The sequence below is a fragment of the Macaca thibetana genome, chromosome 11 (genome assembly GCF_024542745.1).
Source record: "Macaca thibetana thibetana isolate TM-01 chromosome 11, ASM2454274v1, whole genome shotgun sequence".
Lineage (NCBI taxonomy): Eukaryota > Metazoa > Chordata > Mammalia > Primates > Cercopithecidae > Macaca > Macaca thibetana.
Genome location: NC_065588.1, coordinates 102519488 through 102542735, shown reverse-complemented (window position 1 = coordinate 102542735; position 23248 = coordinate 102519488). Strand labels below are relative to the sequence as shown.

Genomic DNA, 23248 nt, shown 5'->3' with positions numbered 1-23248 from the left:
GCAGTGGTTCAGACAAGAGAGTGAATGGATAAGGCAGTGGAAGTGAGGGGTAAGGAGGAGAAAAGTGACAAATATTTAGGGGGAGCACCCACAGGTCTTGGTGACCACTTACATGTAGAGAGTAGGAAAGGAGTATTATAGGATGACTCCCAGATTTGTACCTTGGACACCTGAATGAATGCTTGTGCCATCTACCAAGATACAGAATATAGGACAAAGAGGTTCTGAAATAAATCTTTCCCATAACCTTTCTAAGGCCACCACCAATCTCCTGGTTGTCAAATCCAACAAACATGTCCTTCCTATTTTTTTTAAACACCTCTGTAATACAGACATCTCTTAGTACAGCCCTCCAGAAACTCTTTCCCTGGCTTTTCTGATACCACTCTTCCTTAGTTTCCCCTAGCCGTGCTTCTGCATTTCATACCTGGGTTGAGAAGACAGGATGAGAAGATAGGTACATCTCCCTTCAATTACAGGAAAATGTTCCTCTGCCTGTTCCTTAAATGGTGATGCTTCCAAGCACTCTACCCAATCCTCATTGATTTGGTACTCTTCAATCTCACTAGACCATCTTACTCGTTTCTGTGGTTTCTATTTCCACCCATTTCCCATAAGGCTCCCAAATCTGTATCTCCAGCCCTCACTTCTCTCCTGAGCTTTTGATTTCCTCATTTGTAGAATGAGCAAGTGGGAGGAGAGTCACTAAATATGAAGTTGAGCAGAGATGCCCAGTATAGTACACTGCTACATAGTGTTTCCATCATCCAGATATAACAGGTACTTTATACCTGTTATATGTACCATCTTGAGATTCTTTAATGTCAAGACTATAGACAATAGTAAGATAATTTGGAAGTGAAGAGTTTTTAGTATTTGTTTTCCTTTACTTTTTATAATTATTATTATTTTGTTTTTTCACACATATAAATATGTTTATATTTACAGACATAATAAATTCGTACAAGAAAATGTTCAGTTCTTAAGTGTTCAGTTTGGTGAGTTTTGACTATTCTATGTACCTGTGCAACTACCACCTAAAACAAGATATAGACGATATCCATTACCCCAGAAAGTTCTCTCGTCTCCCTTTCCAGTCAATGTGCACCTCACTCAACTACTTTTAACTCCTAACTGCATGAATTAGTTTGCCTTCTAGAAATTCATATAAATGGAATCATAAAGTACCTAGCATAGTGTTTCTGACATTTATCCACATTGTCTTATATATCACAGTTCATTACTTTTTAGGGCTTTAAAAATAACTTTTAAATTTTGAAATAGCTTAAACTATTTCAAAATAAAAGACTTAAAAAGTTGTGAAAATAGTACAGACAGTTCCTGTATACCCTTCACCCAGCTGCCCCCAAGGACAGCATCTTAAATAACTACAGTATATTGTCAAAATCAGGAAACTGACATGGGTACAATACCATTAACTTATACTGATTTTACCAGTTTTTACATGCATTCTTTATGTGTGTAGTTCTAAGAAATTTTATTACATATGTGGATTCCTGTAACCATCAGGATACTCAACTATTTCATCACTGTAAAATATCTCCTCATGTTACCTCCCAGTAGTCACACTCTCACCTCAACCCTAACTTCTGGTAACCAATGATCACCATAACTATGTCACTTCAAGAATGTTATGTAAATAGAATCATACAATATGTAGCTGTTATGGACTGTTTGTGTCCACCTGCCACCCAAATTCCTATCATGAAGCCCTAACTTCCACTGTGATGACATTTGGAGATGGAGAATTTGGGAGGTAATTAGGGTTAGATGAGGTCATGAGGGTTGATACCCTTAAAAGAGGAGACAAAAGAGGAGACTCTCTTTCCATCTGCACACACTGAGAAATAGGCATGTCTATAGTGCCAGGTGGAAAGCCCTCATCAGGAACCAAATCAGCTGGCACTTTCATTTTGGACTTTCAGCCTTGAGAACTATGAAAAATAAACTAATATTGTTGAAGCTACCCAGTCTGTGGTACTTTGTTATGGCAGCCTGAGCAGACCAGTAAAATGACCCTTTGAGATTGGCTTTGTTTTCTAAGCATCCATCCAAGTTGTATGTATCTATAGTTCATTCCTCTTTATTACTGAGTAGTATTCTATTGTATGGATATAGCACAGTTTGTTTATCCATTTACCAGTGGAGAGTCCTTTTGGTTGTTTCAGTTTGGGGTTTTACAAATAAGGCTGATATGAATATTTATGTACAGGTTTCTGTGTGAATGTACGTTTACAATTCTTGGGGATAAAGACTCAGTATTGCAATTACTAGGTTGTAAGTGTGTTTAATAAGAAATTGCCTAATGATTTCCCAGAGTTTTACCTTTGTTTTTAATATAATATATTTAATTGTAAATTTATATAATTTAATTTTTAGTAATGGGTATGTTTACTAGCTCACAAAATTCCTTCAAATATAGCAAATGGCTCCCAAGTCTGTACCAACCACTTCCAGCCTACCACTGACAGTGTCCATTTCTAAAATTAATTATGTCAAACAGAGCCCAGTATAATTGGGCAGACAAGTCTTTTACATTTATTCCTTGAAACAGATTTGACAAGAACACAAACAAAAGTTGCAGTGCAAAGAGACTCATCAGCAACAGTCTGTTCCGCAATAGGATTTAGAAAGCACGACAGAGAATGAAGCAGCAGCTTGACTGGGGAGTCAGCTTTGCATTGCAGATGAATGAATCTCAACTTAGAGCAACCTAATATCAAAGCAATCAACATGTGACTAAGAACTTGTGCTAGGCTCCCGCCCGTGCAGTAGTTGGGAGCGCGGGACTGAGCCAGGCAGTCTCAACTTCGGTGTATGCTTTGGGCAGGTTACCTAACGTCTCCTCAGTTTCCTCTGTCTGTGAACTGGGGATAATAGTATTCCTCCTGAAGCTGTGGTAAAGATTCAACAAACTAGTACATACAAAACACTTGGAACCATTTCTGGCACAAAGGAAATGCCCCTAAGTGTTAGCAATTGTTACATTAGCTCATTTAACTCTGTAAACAACCTTTAAGGAGGGGGATTATTGTCTCTAGAGGGCTCCTCAGGTTCTCTGCCTGATACATGACAGCTGCCTTATTAATGAAGTTACCTCAGACACAGTGATCACCTGTGGAAGAAGAAGAGTGAGTAGGCTAAGCAGTGGGTTGGTTAAAATGAGCTTTTTTGGAAACTTGACTTTTTCTGTGTGTGTAAATACCAGTTAGTGTGCTAGCATGAGGGAGCAGAATCTAGGCAGGTCCCCTTAAAGAAAAGCCAATGCTTTAAAGGAGATGTTACCTAGAAAACGTGCAGACACTGAAAATCTAGTTTATGCAGTATGATCCCTGGTATTTGGCAAGGGTTATTCCAGAAGGCAAGATGGGAGAGGGAGAAGGAAGCAGTGAGGAAGGAAGAAATCACTGAACTTTAGTGTCATACTTAATTTGACCTTAAAGACTATGACCTTAAAGACAATGTCCAGTTCAATTGTCCTTCCACTTTAGACAAGTTTATCAAGTTCAGTTCTTCTGGATAAAAAATATGTATCACTGGAAATGAGGTTTTTTACTTGAATTCATTTCATTTTTAAGCATATGGCACTTAAATATTACTATAATATAGGTTATCAGGTGCCTAATAGTTATTATTAGCACAGTTCCCTTGATATTAACAGTTTCTATGACAAACAACTCACACAGAGTTGCTCCAAAAGGTGCCTCTGCAGGGGCTTGCTTCTGCAAGTGGCAATGGCTCCGTCTAGACAATGGAAAGAAGGCAAGAAGAAGAAAGCACCCACCATCAGCCATGACTAGCTGCAATGAGACTGATTCCACATACAAAACAACCCCCAAGTGCTCAACAGCCACCGGACTTCCTTGCTTATTGAAGCCCAAATTTTCCTGGAGCATGAGATGGTTCCTTGGGTCATCATGAAATGGATTCATTCTGATTCTTTATTTAGGGTGTCTCAACCTCGGCACTATTGACATTTTGAACTGGATAATTCTCCATTGTTGGGTGCTGTCCTGTTCACTATACAATGTTTAGCAGCATCCCTAAGCTCTACCTACTAGATGCCCTTCCTTAGCCTCCCACCCTGCCCTGTCAGGATGGGACAGCCAAGTGTCTCCAGACATGGCTAAATATTGTGGGGCGGGGGCAGTGGCAGTGGCAAAATCACCCCTAAGAGAACCATGTTGAGAACCATGGACTTAGATGACAAATAGTATTTATTTACTTTTGCTCATAAGCAGTTCTTCTAACTTTGAATAAAATGTCTCTTACATCATGAACTAAATGAAATTTGACATGCCAAGGCTATTCCAGGAGGCTGAAAGTTTGGAGGCAGTAATTCTCTACTGGGCCTGTCTGCCTTAGGGCAAAATTCACTTTATTTTGCTTTAGACCCAGTTCTAAGGTTTCCCACTAGAAACAAATTGCTTTTTATACTACAGTTCTTTTAAAATTATATATTTGGTAGAATTTATAAGGTGACAATTGCCAAGAAATACAGCCTGAATACAGGTGCAGATTAGAGAGGGAGAGTGAGAGTGAGGGAGAGCGAGAGCAAAAGAAATAGACTGAAATTCTTCCTGGGACCCAGCACTTGAGTAGGGATAATTTATGAGTAGTTCTGTTTGCCACACTAAAGCAACACCACCCCCAGAATTTCGCAACTCTTGTTTCTCCTCAGTTGGCAAATGTTGTTTTTGGTTTGCTGGTTCTGTTTTATAAAGATGGAAAAGACTTGCAGTCTTTCATTTAAGACATCCAACTGAGAAAGCACGAGTGGAAATCATCATCGTGAATATAATTACAATGTGGCAGTAATAAGCACTTATACTGCAAGTTTAATCATTCACAGCTGACACATTTAAGAGCCCATTTAGTTACCTTGAACAAAAGCAACAGTGTGGCATAGTGGTTCTCAATCCTGGCTGACTTTAGAATCACCTGGGGAGCTTTAAAACGAAAAAACTGTTCATGGGCACAGCTCCTGGAGACTTTGATTTATTCTGTCTGAGGCAGGGCTCAGGCCTCTGTGTTTAAATGCCCCAGATGATTCTAACTTGTAGTCCGACTTGAGAACGACTGGTAAAGCAGAAGGAGCATGCGTTTAGAGAGAAACGCTGGCTCTTCTCTCAGGGATCTGCAGAGACTTCACTCTCACAGGCTGGCACGGTGACTCTTCTCTGTGGCTCCAAAGCAAGGTCAGCCTCATGAGGCACCTGCAACCTCGGCTTTTCCTGGGGACAGGATTAAGAGTTTTTCCACTCATTCGTTTATTCGACGAAAACTACTGGGTACCTACTTAGTCCCAGGTATTGTACCAAGTACTGGGGATTTAAAGGTAAATAAGCACAGTCCCTGCACTCAAGAAGTTCCTAGTCTGGTAAGAGGGAGAGACAGACACCAGAATAAGCAATGGTATTACAGGCGCTTCTACCCCAATTTTCAGTTGGAAAAATGTAGTTTCCTTATCCACGACATCTCTTTTTGGCCTGGCAACATCTCACTTTCCCTTCTTTTGGTGCTGGTTTTCTCTGAGAAACCATTTCCTCTGGTTCTATGTTTTCTTTTGTGAGTCTCAATTCAGAGGCCCTATCTTCCCGACCAGGGGCTGGCCGAGCAGAGTCACGTGCCCAGCAGAGCCGACTCCTTCCCGGGATCTGAGTGGTGACAGTGTTCAGGGATGGCCCATGTTTATAGCCCACATCAACCATCGTGACAAGGGAGACTTGCTATCCCTTGGTTATTCTTATCCAGATTTGTGACATTCTTCTGATTTCTGACATTTTGGCTTTTCCTTTGATTCTGTGAACTTCCTCCATCCTTCTATTCACTTCCGTTTGGCTAAGTCAGCTATAGTTGGTTTCTGTTGCTTGCAATACAACTCAGTTGTATTGCAATATAACACAAAACTGAAAAATTCAAAGAAGGCTGAAAAAGTAGCAGCTTGGTTTAGTCTGGACTTGGATTTGGGAGACCTGGTTTCCAGTCCTAGCTCCACTGTTTTTTCTGTTTTTGTTTGATTTTTTTTTTCTGAGACAGACACTCGCTCTGTTGCCCAGGCTGGAGTGCAGTAGTGCAATCTCGGCTCGCTCTAGCCTCTGCCTCCCGGGTTCAAGTGATTCTCCTGCCTCAGTCTCTCAGTAGCTGGGATCACAGGCACACGCCACCACACCTGGCTAATTTCTGTATTTTTAGTAGAGACGGGGTTTCACCATGTTGGCCAGGATAGTCTCGATCTCCTGAACTCATGATCTGCCCGCCTTGGCCTCTCAAAGTGCTGGGATTACAGGTGTGAGCCACTGCACCCAGCCTCCACTGTTTACTTAGCTGAATGACTGAGTCTAAGGAGGTCGTCACTGAGCATGTTTGCTCTTCTTTAAAATGTTCCATAAATATTTCTTGAATGCCTCATGTGACAGATGAAGAGAATCACAATAGAGTTTCATATATTCTGAAAGAGATATTTATGTCCCGCAGAATTTTTTAAAAGAATAATATGAAATAAAGTTCATGAAAACATTTGATCAGATATAAGATATTGTCTAAAAAAAGCCTTTCTTTCTGGGTATCTTCAAAATTACTTATGGCCCCCACCCAGGGATCATCTCTTGCTCTTTTCACAGATAATTTACATGTTGGATCTAATGTTATCTTGTTGCTACTTACTTAGTACAAATAATCATTCCTAAGGTTTTCCTGCCTATATTTAAAATAGGCAATTACATAAAATCTCCTCTTAGGCAAAAGAAAACATTTTCCTGGAGCCAATTCAGAAATCTGGAGTACTTCTCTGTATTAATTTTCTAATAATTCTTATATAATCATGTGTACACAAAAATCCAACACTTTTGTCCTTCTGTATGATACTATGAGGCTCTTATTTTGATATTAGGGCACAGGGGCCGACTTTTGGCAGAGTGACTTGGGGACATAATTAACAGCTGACATACACTCTGCTTCTGGGACTCTTGATTTCTCTTGCTAAGCAATAATGACCTATATGCAAAGCTGGGTTTGCTCTATTCTTAAATCTCTGAATATATCCGAGTCAATAGAAAAGTTGCAAATGGATTACAGGTCACTAAGCCTGGGTTTTAAAAAGAGAAGCAAGCCAGGTGCAGTGGCTCATGCCTGTAATCCCAGCAACTTGAGAGGCAGGAAGAAGCCAGTAGTTAAGAGACCAGCTTGAGCAACACAGTGAGACCCCTGTCTCTACAAAAAGTTTTAAAAATTAGCCAGGTGTGGTGGCACATGCCTATAGTCCTAGCTACTTGGGAAGCTGAGACAGGAGAATCCCTTGAGTCCAAGAATTGGAGGCTACAGTAAGTTATGATCATGCCACTGCACCCCAGCCTGGGCAATAGAGTGAGATTCTGTCTCTTAAAGACAAACAAAAAAACAAACGAACAAAAAACAGAAAAAAAAGAGGCAAATAATTTGAGATGAACAAAATCATAATTCACCCTATTAGGGAATTTGCTCAAGATTCCAAGCTATCTTGATTAAAGATATGCGTGCATTTGCACATGTGTTTACATACACAGGTACACAAATGAAACCAACCACTAAGTCTCAGGAAAATGCTGCTGTGGACAGTTGCCACAGTTCAGGTTTCAGATCCAGGTTCGACATAGCATTCTACTTCACTTTACTCCCTCCCCTTTGAAGCTACAACAACATAGCCCTTGGAGTCATAGAGTTTTGGTTGTAGAACAAAACTTAGAAGTTATCTGACTAGACAACTGGCTATCCAGATGACTAAATCATCTGCCAGATGATGTGAGAGATCCCTCTGCAATATCCCCTACAGCTGATAACTTGTTTGAAGAGACAGGGTTTCACAGTATCTAAAGCACACGCTTTGAGTCAGAGACACATCTGGGTTACCCAGGCTCTACCCCTTACTAGTAGTCATCTAGGCTAAGTACCTTAACTTCACTTCCCTCAGTTGTAATTAAGGGGTGATAACAGTACCAACCTCATAGGGCTAGTGTGATGCTTGAATAGACTACTTAAGCGGTACAGTAAGGACTTAGCATGTAGTAAGTGCTCATACAAAATGTTAGCTAGCACTGACTACTGCTGTAATAGGCCCATTCCAAAGTTAAAACAGCTCCAACTATCAGAAAGGTCAAAACCAGCTGTCTGCTTCCTCCCTCTCATGAATCCTAGTCTGCCCTACAGAATTTCACCAGTCTCTGAGTCACTGGCAACAGAGAGGGTGGGTGGGGCCGTGGCCCACCTGAGTCTCCTTGTTACCAAGCAGAACATGCCCAGCTTCCTCGACGGTTCCTCATGTGGCCTCCATGATCAATGTGTTCTCCTCTGGACGTGCTCCTGCCTGCCAGGGCCCCTTTAAATGTGGCACCTGTTTTGTCTTTTTTATATAAGGCCATTGTGTTGATTATTTGGGCAGAAACCACCTAACTCAGCCTTAAATAGTGGTTAATTAAACCCCAGAGGCTTGTGTCAAAAGTTTGCCAAGAGCAGTTAGCCAGCTTCTTGCCAGCTGTGCAACCTCTAGCATCTCAGTTTCCTTGCCTGTAAGATAAAGGGAATAACAGTACCTACTTCACTGGGTAACTGGTAATTGTGAAGATTCCATGAGCTAAGATTTCTTCTACTCCTATTCTTCCCTGATCCCCCTCCAGTCTGGTTTTTGTTTGTTTGTTTGTTTTTGAGACAGAGTCTCACTCAGCTGCCCAGACTGGAGTGCAGTGACGTGATCTTGGCTCACTGCAACCACCATCTCCCAGGTTCAAGCGATTCTCCCGTTTCAGCCTCCTGAGTAGCTGGGATTACAGGCACCCGCCATTATGCCCGGCTAATTTTTATATTTTAGTAGAGAAGGGGTTTCACCATGTTGGCCAGGCTGGTCTTGAACTCCGGACCTCAGGTGATCCGCCCGCCTCGGCTCCCAAAGTGCTAGGATTATAGGCATGAGCCACCGTGCCTGCCCCGTCTGGTTTTAATGCACACAAATCCACTGAAACCACTCTCATCAAGGTTACCGACCATCATCATACAGTCAAATCCAATGGTCAAGTTGGCCTGTGTCTTTCTTGACCACTTAGCAATGCTTGTCATATCCAATCATGCCTTCCTTCTCCAAATACCTTCTTCACGTATCTCTTACAGGACACCCCCCTCTTCTGACTGTCACACTACCTCTCTGGCTACTCCCTCACAGTCTCCATTGCTAGATCCTCCTCCTCATCTCAACTTCAGCTTTTAGCTGCTTGACTGCCCCATGTCAGTTTCTTTCAGAGTCCATACTCACTCCCCCTAGGTAGTCTCACCCAGTGTAATATAATGGATAGGAACATGGACTGTGGAGGCAAGCTGCCTTCCTAGGTGGACCCCTATACTTTTAAGTTGTGTTATATAGGCCAGTGACTTAACCTCAAGGTGCCTCAGTTTCCGCACCCATAGAATGGGGGGTAACTTCATATAGTTGTTGCAAGGATTAAATTAGTTCATACAGGTAAAGTACTTAGAATGTGATAAGGATTTTCTAAGTGTTAACTAGTACCCAGTTCCATGGCTTTCTATATCACATATATACATCTACTGATTATTCCCAAATGTATATACACAGTTTCCATTATTCCTCTGAACTCCTCATTCATATCTAAATGCCTACCTGACATCTCCACATTGATGTCAAATGAAACCTCAAAAGTTCATATCACCAAAACTGAACTCTTGATTCCATGTCATCTCCCAATCTTCTTTCCCCTAGTCTCCCCGGTTTCACTCAAACTGTATCACCATTCACCCAGTTGTACGGGCCAAAAACCTTAGAGTCATCCTTAACTCTTTTCTCCCTTATCCAACCTTCAGCAAATCTGATTACTCCACCTTCAAAATGTATCCAGAATCTGGTCTCTCCTCACTCCTTCCACCACTACCATCTGGAACAAGCCACCATCATTTCTTGCCTGAGCAACTGCAATGCCATCTAATTGGTGCCTCTGTTTCCCTCTTTGTTCCCACATGATCTATTCTGTAGCCAGGAACAAGAATATTCTTCAAAAATGAAAATCAGATGTTGCTCCCCTGATTAAAACTCTCTGATGAGTTTCCACCACATGTGGAATGAAATCCAAACTCCTCTCATTTACTAACAATGCTCTAAGTGATCTGCCTTTATCTCCTTTTCAGCCTCATCTCTTACCACTCTCCCCTTACCTACTCTACTCCAGTCATAATGTCTGCCCTGTGTTTGTCAAACTCATAAGCAAGTTTCTGCTTCAGAGCCTTTGTACTTGCAGTCCCTCAGGCTAGAATGTTCTTTTCCCCATCTTTACATGCCCCTTCCTCATTTCTTTGCAAACTTTACTCAAATGTTACTTATAGAGACCTTCACAGTCCATCACATCTAAAAAACAACCTGTCCTCACTTCCGACCCTTACTGTCCCTTTATCCTATTTTTCTTCGTAGCACTTAATAATACACATATATGTTTATTTATTTGCCCAGTTATACATAAATAAAGACGTTTATTTATTTGTCATGCCTACTAGAATGTCAGCTCCTTGGGGACGGCAACTGTATTCCATTCTGTTCTCTGCAGTATCCACTGCACCTAGGCAGTGTCTGAAACACAGGAGGCACTCAATAAATATATCTTGAATGAATGAAGAAACAAATAGTGCTTAGCACAGCTCCTGGACAGAATAAACAACTGTAAGTTTGTAATGTCAATTTTCGAAGGTAAAAAAATGTTTAATAGAAAGGCCAAAATTCTTTAGTGATACTATATATGATGTCAAAAATGAAAACATCACATTTTAACTTAATTTCAATATAAATACACATTATATTATACTCACTTGGAGTTTCTTCTAAAATTTCCTGGAACTTGGTTCTCTCATATTCCACCAACTGGCGTTGAAGGTGTGGTCTGAGACTCATAATTGTAAAATTGGCCATGTCCATTTTCATGAGGTCCAGGACATGGAATATTTGTCTAAAAATTTTAGAATTAAAATGGAGAGATGATTAAGAAGTGAAGCTGAAATTCACTAACAATGATCTATGTTCCAGGCCGAAAACAATAAACATCCCCAAAATGGTTTTAAAGTTTCAATTGCCATTTGGTAGGGTCATGTTTCATAGAAGGTCATATGTGTGTACTGCAAATGTGTTCTTCCACAGATCTCAAGAGTAATTATTTGAAGCATAAACAATCTTAATGATGTAAGAAAAATTCAAGAGGGAATTTTCATTTGAAAGCCCCTGAAATTTTAAAGAGCCTGGACACAGGGCATATGGCTTCTATTCCTTAGGGAATAAGAAAAATTAAAAAAAGAAAGGACAAGGCAGTGAGGCACTGAGGAAAAATACTTCCTTTTAGAGTTAAGCAGCCCTGTGCTCAAACCCAGCTTTGCAACTCACCAGATTTGTGGGCATATACACAAGTAAATCAGTCTCTCTGAGCCTCAGTTTCCTCATCTGTGAAAGAGGACAACCTCAACCTTGGAGGGATGTTGTGAACAGTCAATGAGATAACAATCGTAAAGTGCAGGGGGCAGTAGCATCCAGTAGGCGCTCAACAAATGACCATGATGAACATCACAGATTTGAGATTGTACTAGGGTAATAAGACAACTAGAAGCAAGGATCCCATAACTGAGGAATTACAATCTGCCAGAGCCAAGCACGACTCTAAGGGTACCTAACACCCGTTCGACAGAGACTGTCACTTTGAGAGTCGATCAACCTGCCCAAGATCACAAAGTAAATTACCCACTACATGCAGACTGGTCTTTCTCCTACCTTTCCAAAACATTTACATCAAACTCAATTCTCAATGTGGCCACCACACACAAAAAAGAAGAAAAGTCCACTTCAATGGCAAAAAGTGTGGCAGACTCTTCTTTCCTCTTAGATCACAAGGAAGTTGTCATCTATGTGGCCAGATGAGATCCTCGTGACATAATATGCACCCCACTTCCTCAGAGAAGCTCCAGCAGACGTGGCTGGCTGACCACTAAAGGCCCGTGCTCCCTCCCCGCAGTGCAGATTTGTGGCTGTGAAAAGTCTTTCCAGGCTGTGACTACCCTTCTCAACTCCCCTTTCAATCTAGGTGGGATCATGTGACTAGTCATGGTCAAAGGGAATGTGTCACTTCGGGGCTGAGGTGGCTATATATTACATATGTCTCCCCCATGGTCTCTTTCCCATTTGCCAGCTGAAAGGAGAGGACTCTAAGGACCTGAGCAAGGGTAGAGCCAAGCAAAGGAGGTTGGGTCCTTGGATGAGATGTGGAGAGTTGTCTGATCAAGGACCCCTGAATTGGACTGCGACATCAGTGAGAAACAAACTTTTATTGGATAAACCACTGAGAATTTAGAGTTTACATGTTATAGCAGCTAGTGACCGTAACTAATAAAGAAGCCTCGACCAGATTAGGTCCCTTGTCGGAGACTCTGTTAAGACCCTCTACCTCCCCTTCCACTTATCACAACTGTAATTAATTGTTCAAGGTCTCTCTCCCCATTAGACTCCCGGAATCAGGGATTATATCTGTCTTTTTCATCACTGCATCTCCAGGGCCCACTATGTGCCAACTAACAACCTTGTCAGATCATTCTATGTGAAAACTCTCTGCATACAGTAAATAATTGACATGGTCTCTGCTTATATGGTTTTCTTCTAAGGTCAGTAATTTATTTGGGGTACTAGTTGTTATTCTGTGTTCACCGATGCCCAACTTCCCTTCTGAATGAACTCAAAGATACTCTAGGAAATGCAAACAGCAAAAGTGCTAACCTCAGCACCTCCACGATGTTGCCAGTAGCCTTTAACTCTCTGATATCGTTATCTCGCACGGGAGCACACAGCTTTCCCATCGTACTGATGACATAGTTGGCCAGGCCTTGGATGTCAACAGCACTGTGCTCAGCCTGCTGCCTAATGAGGTCTGTGTCCAAAACTTCACAGATCTGGTTGCGAAGCCGGTTGCCACCGGGAGTCAGAAAAGAGAGAAGAATCTACAGAGAAACAAATAAAAATTAACAGCATCATGATGTGAATAAAAGCTGTCACTTTTCACCTCAGTGTCTAGATGACCAAGCCCTTTGCCCACATTTTAGTGCCTTACATGCCACAGAAGTTGACACTGACTGCATGGTGGATCAGAGGAGCATTCCAGTGTCTCAACTCTAAAAAGAAAGGTCTATCTTCTGAATTAAAGTGCCCCCACCATGGGAAATTCCTGCTCCTGTAAGAATAAAAACAGCTAGCAAGGAAGCAAGATTTTTGAAAGCACAGTAAGTCCTTACTTCACATTGCTGACAGGTTCCTGGAAATTGCAACTTTAAGTGAAATGATATATAATGAAACCAGTTTTACTATAGGCTAATTGATATAAACAACGGTTAAGTTTCTATGGCATATTTCTGGTCACAAAAAAAAATCACCAAACTTCTCAATAAAGACCCCAAACACTTCTAATATTAAACACTGAGATAAATGTGAGCTATACATACAAGAAAAATTAATAAAAACAAGAGAATGATTTACCCAATTTTTGGTGAATCAATGAGTGACAGCTGCCATGGTGGTATGTTAAATTGGGGAAGAAATGTTTGCAAACAAAAACTGTTAAGGAACACCACCTACCACCACACAGTTCAAAAATAAATAGTAATTATGATAGGCTCACTGAGCACTTTCTTTTTTTTTTTTTTTTTTTTTTTTTTTTTTTGAGGCGGAGTCTCGCTCTGTCGCCCAGGCTGGAGTGCAGTGGCGTGATCTCGGCTCACTGCAAGCTCCGCCTCCCGGGTTCCCGCCATTCTCCTGCCTCAGCCTCCTGAGTAGCTGGGACTACAGGCGCCGCCACCACGCCTGGCTAATTTTTTTTTATTTTTAGTGGAGACGGGGTTTCATTGTGTTAGCCAGGATGGTCTCGATCTCCTGACCTCGTGATCCGCCCGTCTCGGCCTCCCAAAGTGCTGGGATTACAGGCTTGAGCCACCGCGCCCGGCCTCACTGAGCACTTTCATAGCACATTGTTTATTGTTGTGCATCTGTATGATTATCGAATACTTTATGAATTTTTATGTTACAATAACTTGTATTCATTCATTTTCCAACCTGCTTACTCCAGTTCAGGGATGCAAGTGGCCGGAGCCTACCATGGCAGCTCAGAGCATAAGGCAGGAACCAGCCTGGGACAGGATGCCATCCCACTGCAGGATGCACTCACTCATACACCCACACTCACTCAGACTGAGACCATTTAGACTTGTCAATGAACTTAACATGCATATCTTTGGGATGAGGGAGGAAACCAGAGTACCCAAAGAAAAGCTATGCAGACATGGGGAGATCATACAACCTCCACACAGACGGCAGCCCCAGCTAGGAATCTATCTTTTTACTTTTTCTTTCTTTTTTTTTTTTTTGAGATGGAGTCTCACTCTGTCATCAGGCTGGAGTGCAGTGGCACGATCTCGGCTCACTGCAATCTCCGACTCCCAGATTCAAGCAATTCTCCTGCCTCAGCCTCCTGAGTAGCTGGGATTACAAGTGTGCACCACCACACCCAGCTAATTTTTGTATTTTTAGTTACAGATGGGGTCAACATGTTGGCCAGGATGGTCTCGATCCCCTGACCTTGTGATCCGCCCACCTGGGCCTCCAAAAGTGCTGGGATTACAGGCGTGAGCCACCGCCTGGCTGGAATCTATCTTTTTGCTTATCAACATTGTAAAGAAAAAACATTGAACAAATCAATAGGATGCGAGGATCTGCTGCATTTCAAAACATCTACAGGTAAAAGTTCAGGGACAAAAGAACAAGTTGCAGACCATAGCTCTAAAAGAACTCTTTAAAAAAAGGATAGATGAAAATATCCCATAGGGTCTATTAAGTATATTTTACACATAGAATATTTATTATATATGAGCAGCCTATTTATTGATTATTCAGTTAACAGACGACACTGTGCTTATCCACACAGCACATGCTTAGGAGCCTGCGCTCTGAGCCAGTGTGGCTCAGTTCAAGTCCCTCTCTATCCCTCAAAGCTGTGTGACCCTGCATGAGTCAGAAAACTTGTTTTTTTAAATAAATAAGAATAACAGGAGCAACTACTGCACAGCATTCTGATAAGAAATGAACACTGTAGTACAAGTGCCTTGTAAATGTTGGCTAGCATTACAACTGTCACCTCATTTAGTTCTTGTGACTACCCTAGAAGTACTCAGGAAAGAGAAACTTAAAGAGGGAACCTATCACTAAACCAGGACAACAATCTAACTCTAGAGCCTCTACCCTTTAGCATCACCCTAAGCTGTGTCCACAGCACTATTTTCCCAGCCTTCACTCTACTCCAGGAGGCGCAGGGGAAACCCTGTCAGTGAATTTGATCCTTTTTTGAAAAAACGTGGCCAGTACTAAAGGACATACAACAATCTTTGGGGGAAAAAAAACTGCTATACTTTCAATATTTGTGTTTTCCTCTGTCCCCAAATTCGTATGTTGAAACCCAATCCCGAATGGAATGGTATTAGAAGGTGGGGCCTTTGGGAGGTGATTAAGTCATAAGGGTAAGGTCCATATGAATGGAACTGTACCCTTATAAAAGAGACCCTAGGCTGGGCGCGGTGGCTCACACCTGTAATCCCAGCACTTTGGGAGGCCAAGGCGGGCAAATCATGAGGTCAGGAGATTAAGACCATCCTGGCTAACACAGTGAAACCCCGTCTCTATTGAAAATATAAAAAAATTAGCTAGGTGTGGTGGCACACACCTATAGTCCCAGATACTCGGGAGGCTGAGGCAGGAGAATCACTTGAACCTGGGAGGCAGAGGTTGCCGTGAGCCGAGATTGTGCCACCACACCCCAGCCTGGGCAACAGAGTGAGACTCCGTCTCTAAACAAAACAACAACAAAAAGACCCTAAAGAGCTTCTCTGCACTTTCTGCCATGTGAGGACACAGCAAGAAGGCACCATCTATGAATCAGGGAGTGAGCCCTCACCAGATGCCAAATCTGCTGGTGCTTTGATCTTGGACTTCCCAGCCTCCGGTACTGTGAGAAGTAAATTTCTACTGTTTACAAGCCACCCAGGCTATGCCAGTCTGTTATGGCAGCCCACCTGGAGCAAGACGCTAACTGACACAGACAACACAGCAACTTGCCTCTCTGATTTCTTCAAACAGTTTGATGGCATGTTCAAACTCAGGAGGGTCAGCATTTAGTTCTGAATCCAAGACGTCCCAGAAGGCCTGGTGAACAATGTGCTTCACTCGACCAGCCAAACTATGGCAATAAAATGAATTGTTTTTTAAAATAAGCATCATTTTTTGCTGATTATAAAAGAAATATCCTCATTGTAGAAATCTTATAAAATGTAAAAAAAAAAAAAAAAAAAAAAAAAAACCAGAATTGTCCTTAATCCCATTATTAATCTTTTAATATTTTTCTTGTTGAATGCATTATTTTAACATAGCTAAGCGCATATATGCAAAATATATACTTTTCATTTAACATTCTGTCCTGTTTCCCCTAGACCTTGAAAATGCTTTCAATAACTTCATAAAATTCTGTCCTAAAGAGATTTCATAATTTATGTAGCTATCCTTCTATTCAGATCTTTAGACTTGTTCTACATTTTTGGGATGAGATGGCAAAGTTGCTCTTCCTCACCAGCTGAAATTTCATGGCATGGAATAGAACAGATTGGCCCCAAGGGCACATGCATTTGAATGCCTGCCAACTTCAGCTTAGGTGTCCCATTTAAAGTTAGCCAGACCAAACTGCCGAAATAGAAGCCTTCTGAGGAAGCGCTCACAATAGAATAAGTGGCCACCTTGCTTCACCCCTTATGTCAATCCCTTAAAATAGGTGCACATTAAAATACACATTCCTACCTCACTCCTATACCATTTAGCAACAGCTTTTAGAAAACCACATCCCTCCACTGTAATTACTGACGAGGCTGTTTTCCCACAGAGCTATATACCTTTCCCAAGCAGAGGCCATAAGACCTTCATGTAGGTACTTACCATTGTGCCTAGCACAGTGCCTGATATATAGTGAGTGCTTGACAAATGCATGGTGAATGAATTCATAATTTGATAATTATATCTCTTTTTTTTTTTTTTGAGATGGAGTCTCACTCTGTCGCCCAGGCTGGAGTGCAGGGGCGCAATCTCAGCTTACTGCGGCCTCTGCCTCCCAGGTCCAGGTGATTCTCATGCCTTAGCCTCCCAAGTAGCTGGCATTACAGGCGTGCACCACCACACCCAGCTAATTTTTGTATTTTTAGTAGAAACAGGGTTTCACCACATTGGGCAGGCTGGTCTTGAACTCCTGATCTCAGGTGATCTGCCCGCCTCAGCCTCTCAAAGTGCTGGGATTACAGGTATGAGCCACCACGCCCAGATAAAACTTTAATAAACAAAGGCAATGTGTCCTAACTCTGTACTTTGTTTCCCTTGCTCACATTTTCTAGCCACGGCAGAAACTGAAGGTAAGAGAGATTAATATTTTTCATAGTATCAAAGTATTTATGTGCAAGGCACTTTTATGCTAGTGAGCATGCATTTGAAGTGAGTAGTGTAGCCCCCACCTTATTCTTGGGAAGCATGAGGTTCAGGTATGGTCTCAGCAAAGCCAGGATTCAAACCCCAGGGTCTGTCTGAGCCTAAAGTGCCTTCACTATGGCCTGTACTCGCCACTTTTGAATTTAAAGTACAGATATGCCCTGTCTTTTGCTTTGCTTCATACAAAATACAAATTTTAACTTTAAAATGAGACTCCGTCTCAAAAAAACATTCATTTGTATTAGTCAATAAATGTTTATTGAACGTCTAATATCTGGGAAAAGAACATTCAAAAAGGAGAAGTCAGAGGAACAAAGTTTCTGAGACAAGATCCAGGTTGGTGAACCCTGAGGTCAGAAAGGAAGCCAGTGTGGCTGAAGCACAGCAAGCAGGAGAGACAGCACTGAGACAGGGTCAGGGGAGTGGGGCCATCCAGGCCATACGGAAACACTTAGATTTTTAGTCTCTGAGTAACTGAAAACCACTGAAGGGTTTCTGGCAAAGAAATCATCTAATATAGCTTATTCTTTAAAAAGATCATTAAGGCTACTGTGTGGGTATGGAAGATGAACTGTGGGGGGCTAAGAATGGAGACAGGGCAACCAGTTAGGACTGAAAGGGTCCAGGCCAGAGATGATGGTGGCCTAGCCTAGGGTTGTAGCAGTAGAGCTGGTATCAAGGGTCATGGAGAAATGCAGTTACCAAAGGAAACCAAACAGATATGCTCACAATAGATGGCAAGCTTAAAAAATGTTCATATTATATGAACAACATCCCCAGGAGGACTATGATCCACTTTTTAAAGAAGAAAAATTATTACATTGACTTCCTTTACTTTTCCTGCTTTAAAACAAATGAAAAAGTTCTGAATGGGATCAAATATTCTCAGTTGTCTTAACTGATCGAATGCCTCAGGATTCATAATTGGTACTGCAAGGCTGAAAATTCAATCCATGAACCAACTTTGCTTCTAAAGATGATTGATCTGTAATAATAGTCTCAAGCCTCTTCTCCTCTTTGTCCCAGGAAACCTGTGAGCCACTGACTCTAAAAAGGCTGAAGTAGGATCCAAAGGGGTGGCTCCAACTAGAGGTCCGAGAGCGAGGTTAACCAGGAAGTACCTCTTGCAGCTGTGACTCCCATTTCCAGACATTTCTGGATTGCCTACTTTTAGCACTTTGACCGTTCAGGTGCATTTATTTATTCTTCAGAACCTGAATATCAGTTTTCAATAAATCAATCTGCAAATATTTCTTGAGCCTGTACTGTATGTCCGGCACTATGCTAGACAATAAGGATACAGCAACAAACAGTACAGACATAGCTCCTCCATAAATGATGCATTTCAATCAAGTGGGGAAGATGGACATCAAACAAAATTATAAGACCTCTTAACAAAAGGGAGGCAGCAAGGGCCACAGGTGTCTCTAGCAAAGGGATTAATTGTAGTCTAGGGGGTTCAGGAATGTCAGAAAAAGTTTCCCTCAGGAAGTGACATATAAACTGAGTTCTTTTTTTTTTTTTTTTTTTTTTTTGAGACAGAGTCTCGCTTAGTCGCCCAGGCTGGAGTGCAATGGCGCGATCTCGGCTCACTGCAAGCTCCGCCTCCCGGGTTCCCGCCATTCTCCTGCCTCAGCCTCCCGAGTAGCTGGGACTACAGGCGCCCGCCGCCTCGCCCGGCTAATTTTTTGCATTTTTAGTAGAGACGGGGTTTCACCGTGTTAGCCAGGATGGTCTCGATCTCCTGACCTCGTGATCCGCCCGCCTCGGCCTCCTAAAGTGCTGGGATTATAGGCGTGAGCCACCGCGCCCGGCTAAACTGAGTTCTAAAGATTATGGGTAATATGTATCCTCGGGGAATTTTTTTTTTTTTGAGATGGAGTCTCACTCTGTCGCCCAGGCTGTGGTGCAGTGGTGCAATCTCGGCTCACTGAAATCTCCAACTCCTGGGTTCATGCAATTCTCCTGCCTCAGCCTCCCAAGTAGCTAGGATTACAGATGCCCCACCACCATGCCCGGCTAATTTTTGTATTTTTAGTAGAGATGAGGTTTCACCATGTTGGCCAAGCTGGTCACAAACAGGAATTTTTTTTTTTTTTTTTTTTTCGAGATAGGGTCTTGCTGTGTCACCCAGGCTGGAGTGTAGTGGCATGACAGCTCACTGCAGTCCCTAAACTCCTGGGCTCAAATGATCTTCTTGACTCATTCTCTTGGGTAGCTGTAATTACAGGCTCATGCCACCATGCCGGATACTATTTTTATTTTTATTTTTTGTAGAGATGGGGTCTTGCTTTGGTGCCCAGGCCAGTCTCAAACTCCTGGCTTCAAGGAATCCTCCTGCCTCCACCTCCCAAAGTGCTGGGTTTACAGGTGTGAGCTACCACACCCAGCCAGAATTTTTTTAAAACAAGTATAAGAACCTTGTTAGAGAACTAAATGTTTACCCCGAGGATATTATACAAGAACTTCCAGGAATCAGTGTGAGTATGTCTCTCTCTCTCTCTCTCTCTCACACACACACACACACACACACACACACACACACACACACACACAATCTTCAGCACAGTTTACATATAACAAATGTCCCCAGGTTACCTGTTTTCTGGGAGGGCCTCTTGTTTCAATTGAAAATTCTCATTTACAGCAATCTCGTGAGCAAGAGTCAAGTTTGATAAGTTCCTTGTTGCAGCCATCACTTCGTCAAATGTTACAACTCTTGGAGGGCTTGTTGCTGAAAGAAAAAAAAAGCCAGTTAATGTTGTGGAAGAAAAGTTGTCATCCAATGAAGCCTCCTGATGCAGATAAGGTTTAATTTATCAGAATGTACAGACTTCAGAGTTTTATAAGTAAGGAGACTATATATTAAAAGAGCTGAATTCCCTCACTTAATAAAGGCTTCAAAAATTTAAGAACTCCTTCAATAGCTTCAGTTACCATATTTGATAACATTGTCTCAAATATTTCTGAGACCATCTTATTAATATAGGCCCATTATAAGTTACTTTCAAAAATTAAATTACCAGGCCGGGCGCAGTGGCTCACGCCTGTAATCCCAGCACTTTGGGAGGCTGAGGCTGGCGGATCGTGAGGTCAGGAGATCGAGACCATCCTGGCTAACATGGTAAAACCCCATCTCCACTAAAAATAGAAAAAAATTAGCTGGGCGTGGTGGCGGGCGCCTGTAGTCCCAGCTACTCGGGAGGCTGAGGCAGGAGAATGGCGTGAACCCAGGAGGCGGAGCTTGCAGTGAGCTGAGACTGCGCCACTGCACCCCAGCCTGGGCGACAGAGCGAGACTCTACCTCAAAAAGGAAAAAAAAAATTACCTCATTTTTAGTGCCCATTGAAACCTGCACTTACATGTATTATATAGGAAATTGATAAAATTATTTTTATTCTATAATTCAGAAGTCTCATTAAGTAGACTCAATATGAAATAACTGATTTTTAGAACTATAATATTTATTTATTTATTTATTTATTTGAGATGGAGTCTCACTTTGTTGCCAGGCTGGAGTGCAGTGGTGCAATCTCAGCTCACTGCAACCTCCACCTCCTGGGGTCAAGCGATTCTCCTGCCTCAGCCTCTCAAGTAGCTGGATTACAGGCACGTGTCACCACGCCTGGCTAATTTTTGTATTTTTATTAGAGATGGTGTTTTGCCATGTTGGCCAGGCTGGTCTCGAACTCCTGACCTCAGATGATTCGCCTGCCTTGGCCAAAGTGCTGAAATTACAGGTGTGAGCCACCGCGCCTGGCCAAAAACTATAATTTTTAAATGTATAGGCGGTATAGTATAAATGCTCAGGTTCACTCTAAGTTTTGCCAATTGGTATTTATCATTGGATTTCACTGAGGCATAGCCTTCCTCCTCACGGGGTTGGCCTGAGGTGACTGAATGAGATAATTTAAGAAAATAGTAAGAACTCAATAAATTTACATAATTAAAAGTAAAATAGAATAAATCTGAGAAGCCGGATATTGTACTTCTCAGTAGGAAGTAGTAAATGAAGAATTTGAGTTATTTCTAAAGATTATACTAAGAAACTATTCTAATAAATTATGTCTTTTTAAAATCACTGTTGGAAATCTTAGGTTCTTTTAATTAAAATCATAATGTCAAACAATAGCAGTGACAGGAAATACTTTACTACCTAATTTATTATTTTTTCTCAAGATGGAGTCTTGCTCTGTCACCCAGGCTGGAGTGCAATGGTGAAATCTTGACTCACTGCAATCTCCACCTCCCAGGTTCAAGTGATTCTTCTGCCTCAGCCTCCCGAGTAGCTAGGACTAGAGGTGCATGCCACCATGCTCAGCTTATTTTTGTATTTTTAGTAGAGATGGGGTTTTACCATGTTGGCCAGGTGGTCTTGAACTCCTGACCTCAGGTGATTCGCCTGCCTCAGCCACTCAAAGTGCTGGGATTACAGGCGTGAGTCACTGCGCCTGGCTACCTAATTTTTAGGAAATGAGGAGGAGGATCAGGGAAAGAGGAGGAAGAAAAGAAAGGTGATGCACAGAATTGGTAAAACCCTTCTTCAGGATGTCTAGGTACCCCGGTGTCAGATGTGCCAACCCCACATACAGTATAAAGAGTGAGAAAAGGCACAGAAACCTGGGGTGGCTGCTGTTAATTTCTTTTGCCAGGTCTGACTCAGGATTCTCCTTAAAAATGTCTATATACTTTGGTCCAATAATCCAGTGATATCCAAAAGACTTTCCAGAAAGGCTTCATGAACTAAGATGTTCATAAAGCACTATTTGTAACAGCAAAAAAAAAAGGAAACTAACTAAATGTCCAATGATGAATCAATGGTTAAGTTTACCGTATATTCACTTGATGAAGTAATAGGTATTCATAAAACCAATGTTTCAAAAACATGTAATCATGAGTAAACGTTTTAGTTATAATACTAAGCAAGAAGAGTCCACACATATATACATACATATGTCTATGTGAAGGATAAAGATACGGCAAAGCACTGCCCGCTGTCGTCTTTGGGTGATATCATAGGCAATGTTTTCTTTTCTCTATTCTTACGTATTTTCTAAGTTTTAAAAAATAAAAATGTAAAAATTTAAAACACAAATAAAGCAATTTGTAAGAAGTGGACAGTTCAGCATATTAAACATTAGTTGCTTTTTCCTGCATTTGCTTTGCCAGTTAAAGGTGTTATACTTACTAAATAAAGCGCCAATTAAAAAAAAAGCCAAACACATCTGCTTTACACATCTCTAGTTTCTACACCCAAAAACGGGAAAAAGATATCTCCTTTTGCTGTGACCTCTCTTTTAACTCTTTCTCACACCCCTAATGTAGTAATTCTCCTTGTGGTTACCTTCCTGGGGTGATTTGCACAATATTTTTTGAAATCAACATGAAACCCTTTAGATTATTTCACTTCCTTCCTGACCTTTCAATGAAGACCAGTTTCCTTCAGTGTAAATCAGGAATACTCAGAAAAGACCAATTTGAATTTATCCTTGAGCGGGGATCTAAGAAGTAATCTCAAGGAGAAAAGACAGACGAGGTTGAAGTCCTGCTTTATCGTCAGACCGAAGCAGATCGGAGGCAGTGATCAAAATAAAAATCAGCAGGTTGTAAACTTTAGTGGCTATTTATTTCTGAGCATGTGTCCAGGAAAGCTGCAGTGCCCCT

The 23248-nt window shown here is 41.7% G+C and overlaps 1 protein-coding gene across 6 annotated transcripts in view; it reads right to left on the bottom strand.

The window, feature by feature from the left end:
- The window catches only part of TCP11L2 (t-complex 11 like 2), a 42899-nt gene that overhangs the window by 12948 nt on the left and 6703 nt on the right, over positions 1-23248 (bottom strand). For all 6 annotated transcript variants that reach the window (XM_050748625.1, XM_050748631.1, XM_050748626.1 and 3 more), the window contains 4 exons: positions 20183-20318; positions 16178-16298; positions 12800-13020; positions 10858-10994 (listed from right to left, as the gene is read on the bottom strand). In XM_050748625.1, the coding sequence (XP_050604582.1) occupies positions 10858-10994; positions 12800-13020; positions 16178-16298; positions 20183-20318 (615 nt within the window). The remainder of the gene's footprint in view (positions 1-10857; positions 10995-12799; positions 13021-16177; positions 16299-20182; positions 20319-23248) is intronic.